This window comes from Sebastes umbrosus, chromosome 14 (genome assembly GCF_015220745.1).
Source record: "Sebastes umbrosus isolate fSebUmb1 chromosome 14, fSebUmb1.pri, whole genome shotgun sequence".
NCBI classification, from domain to species: domain Eukaryota; kingdom Metazoa; phylum Chordata; class Actinopteri; order Perciformes; family Sebastidae; genus Sebastes; species Sebastes umbrosus.
The window spans coordinates 4,176,097-4,188,216 of record NC_051282.1 but is presented as its reverse complement, the minus strand read 5'-3'; the positions used below and the strand labels follow the sequence as shown (position 1 = coordinate 4,188,216).

Genomic DNA, 12,120 nt, shown 5'->3' with positions numbered 1-12,120 from the left:
GGACAGACAGACTATTTAAAGTCTCCAGGTTGCTGATCTGTAAACAATATTCAGAACACAACAGACAGACAAATCTAAAAATGAAGAGGAAGACTATTGGTACCAAATTTTTGTGACAGAAAAGCAATCAGTTCGCAAGTAACCTGTGTGTGTGTGTGTGTGTGTGTGTGTGTGTGTGTGTGTGCGCGCGTGTGTGTGTGCGCGTTTCCAGCTGCTGTACTCATATGTGGAGAATGTCAAGCGAGTATCGGCGGGCGTCCTGTGCGAGCTGGCCCTGGACAAACAGTCTGCAGAGCTCATCGACGCAGAGGGAGCGTCAGCACCGCTCATGGAGCTGCTGCACTCCAACAACGAGGGAATCGGTACGTCTCTCTCTCTCTCCTTTCCTACTTCAGAGGCACATCTCAACCAACAACTAGATACTTTATTGCCCAGTGTGGCTTGTTCTACGCAAAGATGTTGCAAAAATGTTGATTGATCACTGTGGAGCATCAGTAAGAATGCACATGGACCTGGCGTTAACTCCATCAATCAATCTTTATTCCAAATGTGGAATGTGTGTATGGGTGTGTGCGTGTGTGAATTTGAAATTTGAAAAAAGCATATTATGATGATTAGTTAAATGTGTGTTAATTCTTATGATCACACGGTTGCAAATTCTTGGAGGAAATAAATGTTCATGTTTTTGGTGAAATGAGTGCTTCAGAGTGTTTTAGTGCATCAGATAGGACAAATGAGTTCCTGGCTTTTTTCCCCTTTAACCTGTTTATAGATGACCATTGTTGCCATCTCCCTGCAGCCACCTACGCCGCCGCAGTGCTGTTCCGAATTTCGGAGGACAAGAGTTCAGACTACAGGAAGAGGGTGTCCGTGGAGCTCACACACTCGCTCTTCAAACACGACCCTGCTGCCTGGGAAATGGTAAGAACCCTGTGTGTGTGGATGTAGGGATGTTGTCGTGACACAAAAGTTTAACATTAACACCACACTAAGAAGAAAGTGATTGACACCATAATGCACGAGTGCACTCACTCTTTAAAAAAGTGTAACTTGTTCTTGGCTACACACCAATTTACAACCTGCTATTCCTTATATCCCAGAAAACCTAGTCCATGTGCAGTTGACAAACTACTTAAACAAGATGCTTTATTTCAGAAGTTCCAGTCTGGTTCCAGAGCCATGCGTTACACTGAAACTGCTCTGGTGAAAGCTGTATAATCTCAGAATCACATGAATCGAAAAACAGCTTTCTTTGAAATAAAGACATATGGGTAGGGTATCTGGGGTCGGCCTTATAGATGGGGTGAGGAGCTCAGACATGTGGAGGGAGCTCGGAGTAGAGCCGCTGCTCCTTCGCGTCGAAAGCGGCCAACTGAGTTGGTTTGGGCATCTGATCAGGATGCCTCCTGGACGCCTCCCTTTGGAGGTTTTCTGGTCACATCCATCTGGTTAGAGGCCCCGGGGTAGACCCAGAACACGCTGGAGAGGTTATATATCTAGTCTGGCCTGGGAAAAACCTCTGGGTCCCCCGAGAAGAGCTGAAGAACGTTGCTGTGGAGAGGGACGTCTGGAATTCCCTGCTTAGCCCGCTGCTTGCGTGACCCGGCCCTGTCAGTGGTCATAATGTTATGGCTGATTAGTGTATATAATAGCCCAGAACGGACAAACCAGTCACCATAGTTCGCCTACAAGCTCGGCACACGGGAGAAGTTTCAGTTGGTTGCAATCTGCAATGACACCGCTAGATACTCCCGATGTCCTCACACACACTGGCCCTTTATGTAAAGAACACACTATTCTCTGCCTCTCAAAGCACATCACACACACTTTCATGTCTCTCCCTGTATCTTTGTCCTACTCCGTATAGGTTCTTTCTCTCTTGTTCTCTTCACATACGTAGCACACACACACACACACACACACACGCACACGCATGCACACACGCACGCACGCACACACACACACACACACACACACACACACACACACACACACACACACACACACACGCACACGCACACACACACACACACACACACACACACACACACACACACTCTACATACTGCCTCACCCATCACAAAACAGTCCCATTTCTCTCTCTAGCTGTTGAGTTTTTATCAGTTTCTTTCTTTTAAGTTTGGTCTAATAAGAAACAGTTTATTTATTTAGCTGTGATTTAGCATTTTCAAAGTTATAAACTGTCCCCAAGTTCACTTTTTCATCCACCTGTGTTTTCCTATGTGAGCAATTACAGTTCAGTGGACTGATGTTTGCTCTTTGTAAGAATTGTTCTATTTGGTCAGTATGGTTGGCGAGGTTTCCCTGTGTGTGTGTCTGCCTTCACCGTCTCCCCTGTGATAAATACTTTATTGACCTGTCTGCTTCAGACAGAAACAGTGTTGCCATAGTTGTGATACAAAATCATTGATTATTTTCTTCATCTCTGTCTCTGTTTCTCTCCATGCAGGCCCATACTGCCGTTCCTCTGGAGCACACATACCTAGCTGATGGTACGTACTGTGATTTACAAGGGAATACTTCCAAAACACTGTTTAAATGCAACTACAAATACACATATTTAACATTTTTTGGGTTGTTTAAGCATCTTAGATGAGATATCTACATTGTCCTTTTTAGATATCTAAAATTAAATTTTGACTAGTCAGAATGACGTTGTAAATATCTCCAACTGGAGTTACGGATAGTCAAAATGTAATTACGGATATCTAGAATTAGACTTTTGACTGATTGTCGCGATCATTTTGACGAGTGAATCGATCAGTCTGATTGCTGTAAACCTACATGTATAACACTCGTAACATGCTGCATGATGGATGCACTGGCACCGCGAGGATTACGTGAATGAAAGAATTAGGGGGGAACAAAGGTTCAGTGAGCACCCCACCCATAAGCACCTCCATCTCTGTGTCAGAAATGTATTTTTCTTGGTCTTCCTCTCGGTAGTCGCCGTGATTCACCGTAAAGATACACTGATCAACAGGCTCATTTATATATAGAAACATTCATGAGGTGCTTTGCATTGATCATTTATGGCTGAATGTGTGCGTGTCGAGGGCGGGATATGAGGCTGATCCACGTTTCAGGTGCACTGTGATTTACACAGTTTTATAAGTCAGATTTTTTTTTTTGGCGCCCGCCATTTTCGGCTTTTGTGCGCATGTACATTTTTAGTATGGATCCTACGCACTGTTTTATAAATGAGACCCCTGCTCTTTCTATTTCATGTCATTTTCTAACTATCTGTTCCACAGCGGTCCCTGACCGCTCGTCTCACAGACGGCTTCACATAGAGACTGATGTTATGTGTGCTGCTGTGAGGACGGCTCGTTTTGATTAAAATTAGGTTGTAGCTCGTTGTCTACCTCACTACGGTTAGAAAGAGCCCTCGTTGGTGTTTTAACTATGTTTCCCTTATGAGTTATTGATCCGGGAAGTTTGAATCTGTCAATATCTTTCCAACTTTACTTTGTTTGGCCGATATCCAATGGGAAGCCTTGCATGAGCAACGTCATGCACAACAACTCTGACTAGTCATAATGAGGATTGAGATATCTGTAACTGTTATTTAGGATAGTCAGAACTGAATTACAGACATCTCTAACTGTGACTAGTCAGAATGACGTTATAGATATCTGGAATAAGAATTCTGACTAGTCACAACGTAATTACGACTAGTCAAAAGTGCCGTTGTAGATATCTCCAATGTTAATTCTGTATAGTCAAGCTTAGCTATTAAATGTTAAAGGGTCCCATATTGTAAGAAGTGAGATTTTCATGTCTTTTATGTTATAAAGCAGGTTTAAGTGCTATATAAATTCTGTTAAACTATCAAAACGCTTAACAATTGGAGAAATACACACAGCCCGCATTCAGAAACTGTGCCTTTGAAACAAGCTGTCGGGATTTATGTCCATTTGTGATGTCACAAATCTACAATGTTCAGACCTTTACTAAGTTTTAAACGTAAGCGTTCTAAATGTGTCCCAGTTTATTTCCTGTTGCAGTGTATGTGAATGACATCAGCTGACAGGAAGTAAACATGAACCCAAACTGTTGCCTGGCAACACAATTCCGTTGAAATTCAGAGAGTGAATACAGGTATATTCAGACAGACAGTATGAGGAAAATATTTTTTTTTTTTTTATCATTTAAGTATGTAAACATGTTCTAGTAGAAACATAAAATACAAGTATGAACCTGAAAATGAGCACGATATGGGACCTTTAAAGCGACTTGCCATAGGTACCAAAAGTGAGCCGAGTCGAGTGCAACGACGCAGCGAAAATTAGTCATTTGTGTTTTCCATCAAATACAAGTTCCCCCCTGGCCCCCCCGCATCTTCCTTTCCTCACACCTCTCAAAACTTCACAGTAGGTGGAGAAAGCCTCAGACAAACCACGCTGGCTCATTAGACCGGAGTCCCAGGGGGGGACGCTGAGTTGTCAACACGGCAGCGAACACGAAAGACACAACAAACAAAATAACACTCTGTTGAAATAAAGCTGGACATCGACGTGCACAACACCCAGCCTGCACACATACAGAGAGATCATATTAGTATTCCTGTCATATACCTCCTCAACAGCAGGGCCAGGACTGTTCACACACGCACACACGCATGCACACACACACACACACGACACTTCATGAGTCAATCATGCAGGTAGGCTCCCTGCTGTGGACAGAATATACTTGGGCCATAAAGCTTATGCACCATAATGTGTGTGTGTGTCTGTGTGTGCGTGTGCTCGTGCATGCGTGTACGTGCATGTGTGTGTGATATCATCTGGAGCAAAGACAGAAGGATGAAGGGTGTTATGGAATGGAAGCGGAAGGGATGGATGGTTAGCTGTCTAACTGACAAAGAGAGAAATCAATATCAGAAAACATGTTTATTTCATATATCCATTTCTCCCATTGAAGCTGTCATGTCATAATGACAACATTGACATTGTTGTCACCAGCGTCCACAGGAACTCCACTCTTTACTCTCCTGGGAGGTATGGCAGGAGCATAATGCTCCACCAATTAAATTATTCCCATGCTCTATAATGTCTCATGAGTTCTTGCAGCAATTTTGGGGTTTAATACCATTTGTGCTAAATTTAAACATTATTACCACTTGAGAATTAAAAGGTCCCATATTATAAAAAAGTGAGATTTTTATGTTTCTTTATTATATAGCAGGCTTAAGTCCTGCTTTATAATAAAATAAATACTCTGAAAGTATCGTAATGCTCAATCCACAAGGAAATACACACAGCCCGTATTCAGAAACTCTGCATTTGAAACAAGCTGTCTGGATTTCTGTCTGTGATGTCACAAATTTACAATATTGAGACCCTTTACATAGATTTAAAGATAAACATTCTAAATGTGTCCCAGGTTATTCCTGGTTGCAGTGTATGTGAATGACATCAGCTGACAGGAAGTACACATGGACCCAAGCTGTTGCCTAGCAACACAATTCTGTTGCCATTCCGTCGAAATGCGCTAAAACAGAGCGTTTAAGACAGAGGGTAAATATAGGTATATTCAGGCCGACAGTATGTGGAAAATAAAGTTTTTTCTTTAACATTACAGCATGTAAACATGTTCTAGTAGAAACACAAAATACAAGTATGAACCTGAAAATGAGCATAATATGGGACCTTTAAGTAAGGGATAATGTACAGCATGCCGGCCATTGTTGTGAAAGAATCCCTGACAGGGCGATGTTGCACCCCTCTCATCACCCTGAAGGGGATTCTTTCACAACAATGACCCACTAGCTGTACATTATCCCGCTTATTACATGGCTACTTACTGAAGAAATCAATATTTTGACACAAAAACGGTCCGCCAGAGTCCGACATCAGAGCTGCGCCCGTAGCAACGGTTTGTTATACATAGCAACGGTCTGTTATAGAGAAATTACAGACCGCATAATGCCGTGATTGACCAATCAGAATCGAGTATTCAACACAGCTGTGTCATAATAATCAATAATCCCTCCAACATACCACATTAAGACACCAGGACCTTGAGGAACACCTTAGAAACAGCCATGCTGTGATTTGGCATGAAACATTTCTGACATTTTGGAGATTTTTGCAAGAATTACATTTTTTGGCGATTGAATGGCGAGCACTTCTGTTGTATAAAATGCTCAGAAACCCTCTTATTGTCAATCTAGCAAGGAAAGCCATCCATCCTCTAAATGCTCTAGGTCTAAAGTTTGTGGCTGTAAAGTTTCATGAGGCTGTGATTATCCTAGAGGTCACCACAGGTCACTTTATACAGTGAGGTCAAGTTTCATCTTATTAAAATGAAATGGCTACTATGGGGACTAACATCATCACACATGAATACAATTGGGATCATTGGATCCACAGGAGTCTCAGCTTTACAGTGATACCCAAATGTATTTAAATCCGAGTCTGTTTAGGGATCCCAGTATGCAGAAATATTCAAACACACCATTTTAGAATAGGCGAAAATAGACACATTTTTGTACTGCATGTAAAACTGCTTGGTTTTTGCCCCAAACTGCATGTGATTATCATAAAGTGGTTATGTCGGTACAGGGAAGACTCGTGGGTACCCATAGAACCCATGCCAGTTTTCCCCTCACCAAAATTTAGCCTAACTATGGAGCATAATTTAGCCTCCTTCCCGACAAGCTATAGCATACGAATGGATTCCTTAGGTTTTTTATAGTTTCATATGATCTTCACTCTGAGCCAGCTATGGCCTTAAAAACAGTAATGTCGGTCGGGATCGCCCAGATGGGCGCAAATACATTTGTTACTTTCACAACGTGGGCGCTGGGCGTGAAAATGACAACAGCATCGGTCTGAAACTAGCAATGATAGTAGTGATAGTAAATGATAGGGCACTTTAATCTCTAAAACTTGCACACATGAAAATCAGGCAAGTGCACAGAACAGCATCCTTACAAGTGGAAAACCATCCATGAGGGTGCATTTCTGCACCACATGCACAGATGCGGTCCCACAAGCACAGGGTTATGACGAGCGCGAGCTCGGCCCGCCTTACGCTCCCGCAAATCCTCAACACTAGCTCGCTCATAAAGTCGACTTTTAAGACTTGGGGTACATCCCAACTCTCTTAATTTGCATCCACGTTTCCCTCACTTGCGTCTCTTTCTTGCAACTTAGTCCCTCCCACCAGGAAACCATGCGAGGACAGAGGAAACAAGGAAATATGTTTTTTAGAGACATGAGACGTCTTTTCTTCTGAACGTCCGTTTCTGACAGCAGCAGCTGATCACAGCTGCATCAGCTGTCAGTCGGCTTTACCAGCTGTAGAGACTTTATGAGAGGAGTTTATGTCTGAACTGTACTAATACTAATAAAGATACACAGTTATTATCAGTGGCAGAGCAGCAGTGTTTTCTCTCTGTAGCCTTTTACCTGTTTAACAAACACCTGCACATGAATAACAGCCTGGGGGGCCAGGAACCATCTCTACTGGCACAATATCTTTTATTACTTATTCATTATTTGAGACTGTATTTATTGATATTCTGATTGAGAATTCATTATTTAATAACCCAGAATAGTATCGTTGTGTCTTTTGAACACTGGACATTATTTATTAGGCTGAATGTTTCAGGGAAAATGTAAATGATGTAACTCATATCAAACCCAACGCTCAGGAATTATCAGCCTCACGTGTGACTGAAAGGAAATGAGGATAAATGATGTAAAAGGTGTTTATTGCTGACAGACAGACTCTACTGCTCTCATTGACTTTAACTGTGTCCTTGATAAAAGTTAACGGGGAAATAAAAGATCATGAAAGGATAAATATTTCTAATAAATGCAGAAAGATGTTCTAGATCTGTTTGTCGGGTTTTATAAAGCCCTTTCAGTGTCAGGCTGCTTCACTCGCGGTGTGTGAAGGAGAGATACTGCAGGTTCTTCTGCTGCTGTTCATACCTACAGTTAACACAGATTATAACTAGATGGTGAATCAGAAGACAACGAAACCATGAAACTTTTAATCTGTGATCTGTCTTCACTCCGGTATGAAACTCCAGTGATGTTGGGAGGTAAAGTTATCAGATCATTCCGGTCGGCAGCAGCGTCCAATCAGTAACTGATATCCAATAAGGGGGCGTGTTGGTCGGTAAAAGACTTCCGTGAAGGCTGCTCTCATGTATCCTCGCTCATCGCTCCTCAGAGATCTCTCCTCGATCTTCACTCCTCCGTGCAGAAATAAGAGCTTTGGGATGTTCTTCAAGATGGCGCACCAGAACAACTTCTGGTTCAAGCGAGGAGCGAGGAGCGAGGAAACGACAAATAAGAGAATTGAGATGCACCCTTGGAATGATTGCATATGTGGCCCTTTTGGTCGCAGTCTGGAGCCCTGCCAATGGTGGCTATTTTATCTAAAAAGAGAAAGTAATGTAGGCTATCAAGTGCAAACTAGGTATCATATAACCTAATGCATGTTTGTCCAGTACATTACTAATATCTCAGCTATATTTATTGATCACTTAAGTTGTACTTTTGTTTTTTTGCAAAGGTAAGGATGTCTGTATGTGCTTAAATCAACACTATAACAGTTACAAGCAAGTTTCTGTCACAAGAAACGTGGTGACAGCAATAATTCACATCTCTATTGAACGCAGCATAAAATCACAAACACACACTGTGCCCTCGTCTAATCCAAGTAACAGTAACCACATAACAATAGTGTGTGTATTTGTCAGTGTCATCATAAATGTAAAGGGATGTGTTTGTCACAAATATCAAGGGAAATGTTCCTCTTAGTCCATCCCATCTTCCAATAATTCTGCCTTGGCAACAGTTGATGAGGAATGACCTCCACCTGCTTGGAGATGTAACTTTGAGGTTTTATTTTAACATTGCGCCTTAAGTTGTATGCTACACATTTGACCTTACATAATATACCTGGTGCAACAGCCTGCTCTACTTTTTATTCTCTGTTCCCCTCTGTCTGTGTCTCAGAGTTAGACGCCTCTTACCCTCCCTATGGCTACTCTGATATGCCTCTGGACAGCATGCAGCTAGACGCTGACCTCCACGAGCCCTACATCCCTGACATGACCTACGACCCAAGACAGGCCTACCCTGAACCACTCTAACAGGTAAACACACACACACACACACACACGCACACACATACACAATCAAAGACTGTAATTTAATTTAACTTTAATTTAAGCTTATACAACTGAAAATAACGCCGTTAGTAATTTACAAAAGAAAGACAAAAACCAAAATACTTGGGACGTTTCTCTATGGGAGTTTTGTATCATAAGGCTAGCGGAAGCAATGCTAATAACGATGTTAGCAGGAGCAGTGCTAATCGCATTGGGAGCAGCGCTAACCGTTATGCCAGCTGGAGTTGATTACACACAATACTTTAACACGAACACAACTCTCCAATGACTGCAAAAGATCTATCAAACAATCAATCGGCAACACCGAGCGTTCATTGCAGTTCAGTTCTAGCACGCCGACCAGCAGCAGTGATCGTACACAGCACCTGGAAGGTGCAGGTGGCGAAGAAAGATTAAAGTCACGATGACTCATAGGATAGTTATGCTCCCATAACTTGTCATGCAGTTCTTTGACTATAGGGAGAGGATTGTGATGTCCACAAGGTCCCGGGGAGCAATCATCTCGACCTTACTCCCCAAGAGCCTGCACAATTTCCCCCAGATTCAAGATGAGACCTTTAAGTTGTTCTATTTCTCTTCTCATAGCTTCCATATCCAATACTGGCAGTTTCTCCCTTTACTTGTCCTTCCTTTGCAGCGCTGGAAAGTTTGAGAGGTGGGTAAGTTGTTCGTTTGTAGTTAAGCTTTTCTCAGCGGAAGGTGTATGAGCCTTGTTAGCTTCATCAGGAGGCTCTGCGGGTTGAGGGATAGCTTCTGGAGGCAAGCTTGGGCATGACGTCTGGTATTCTTTGTTTCTTTATTTCTTTATTTATATTTTACCTTTAATTAACCAGATAAGTCAATTGAGAACCAATTCTCATTTACAATGACGACCTGGTTCAAGAGGCAGCGACAGAAGGCAAGGCCATACAAGATATTAGAACATAGAACATAAGTGCAACGATTAGTGCAATAAAACATTACAAACAAAATTATCATCAAAACATCAAAATATATATACAATATATACAACAATAGACATATACAGTATATGTTTTGTGTTCCAGAGAGGAAAAATTCAGTAGCAAGTGCAGTGATCTCTTGTCATGAGTTATTAAAGGAGGGTAACGGGATGAGGGTGTGGAGTTTTAGCGTCTTTTGTAACTCGTTCCAGTCACTAGGAGCAGCAAACTGGAATGAGTGACGACCAAAGGAGGTGCGGACTTTAGGAACGACCATGAATTTGCTAGAACGTAAATTGCGGTTACTGTTGGAGATATATAGTAGTGAGTGGAGATATGGAGGGTTTTTGCCAATGATAGTTTTATAAATGAACTGATATCCATGGATAGGGCTGCACGGTGGTGCAGTGGATGGTTAGCACTGTCGCCTCACAGCTAGAGGGTCCCAGGTACGAATCCGGCTTCGGGCCCTTCTGTGTGGAGTTTGAATGTTCTCCCCGTGTTAGCGTGGGTTTGCTCCGGGTTCTCTGGCTTCCTCTCACAGTCCAAAGACATGCAGGTTAGGTTCATTGTTGACTCTAAATTGCCCCGTAGGTGTGAATGTGAGCGTGAATGGTTGTCTGTCTCTATCTGTCAGCCCTGTGATAGTCTGGAGACCTGTCCAGGGTGTACCCCGCCTTCACCCAATGTCAGCCACAATTGGCTCCAGCACCCCCGCCCCTGTGACCCCGAATGGGATAAACGGTTACGGATAATGGATGGATGATACCAATGGATCTGACGCCTGATATGGAGTGATGGCCAGTCGATTAGAGAATACAGCTTACAGTGATGAGCGTTGAGAGGGACACCGGGTCACAAAACCAACGGCAGTATGGTAGATGACGTCCAGTTTATTGAGGAGATTTTTGTTGGCGAATATATAAATTAAGTCGCCATAATCCAGGATTGTGAGAATTGCCATCTTCATATAAGGTGTGAGCAACCGTGTTTGGGGCTTCCATGTATTTTCCACAGTGCGTATAGAGATGTTTTTACAGTTGCAGTGGAGCATGTGGACACCCGCTGTATTGCTGGAGTGTCCTTATGTGTTTTTTATCTTTAAAATATCTGGCCTCTGGCTGAGTAAGATTAGAGTAATCATCATGTTTCCATGATTTTAAATGGTTGTCCTTGTCAAAACATTGCAGTAATGTTATGCTGCTGTGAGAGATACCTATCTTAACCATCTTCTGGAAATTGGCAACACTATAGTTCATTTCCTCTTGTGTCAACGTTCAGGCTTATCTCAAAGTGCCGAGTCAAAGGCAAGCTGTATATTCACGTATATCCTCTCATCAGAAAAGCCCTTTCAGCTCTGACTGACTGACTGACTGATGGGGAGTCCAAAGGACTTAACCTCTGTATGACTCTCATGTGACACTAACAACACTTATAACAGACATGTGGCCTGATGACCCATATGTGACCTCAACCACTCCCAATGTGTGAGCCACCCTACAGAGGATAAATGTCTGGGACTCACAAGTCAGTCAGAACTGCTTTTTCGATGAAAGGTGAAGAAATTGTCCTCAAGAAATCTAAAGCAAAACCAAGGTGCCTTTGACCCAGCACTCACCACAAGACATCCTATGATCTGGATGACTGGGAAAGACATATATTAGGTAGTACTTTCTGAAAGTACCGGAACTGTTGAGGTGGAATTTGAAGGGATGATCGTCGCTGATTGGTAAAACACACACACAGCACCGCAACTTCATTAGCCTCAACTCATGTACCACTTCAATTCAATTCAATTCATAAACAAGGAACTACTCTAGTATCCATTTAGGACCATTTTAGGACGAGGACAGAGCATTTCTCTTTGTTTGATAAATTTAACATAAAGTTAGGCTCTGCTGTTTCCAACTCATTTTAAAAAAGACAAAGAGAAAAAAGAGATAGCACATATAAATAACCATCAAACACTCAACAGATGATATATTATTATATCGCTGTCGC

The 12,120-nt window shown here is 42.4% G+C and overlaps 1 protein-coding gene across 2 annotated transcripts in view; it reads left to right on the top strand.

Moving 5' to 3' along the window:
- Positions 1-12,120, top strand: part of jupb (junction plakoglobin b) — a 240,856-nt gene that overhangs the window by 227,988 nt on the left and 748 nt on the right. The window contains exons 13-16 of one of the 2 annotated variants that reach the window (XM_037792463.1): positions 212-362; positions 773-921; positions 2,471-2,513; positions 9,003-9,142. In XM_037792463.1, coding sequence (XP_037648391.1) covers positions 212-362; positions 773-921; positions 2,471-2,513; positions 9,003-9,139 — 480 coding nt within the window. In that variant the 3' untranslated portion in view covers positions 9,140-9,142. The remainder of the gene's footprint in view (positions 1-211; positions 363-772; positions 922-2,470; positions 2,514-9,002; positions 9,143-12,120) is intronic. The other variant, XM_037792464.1, reaches the window with a different exon arrangement.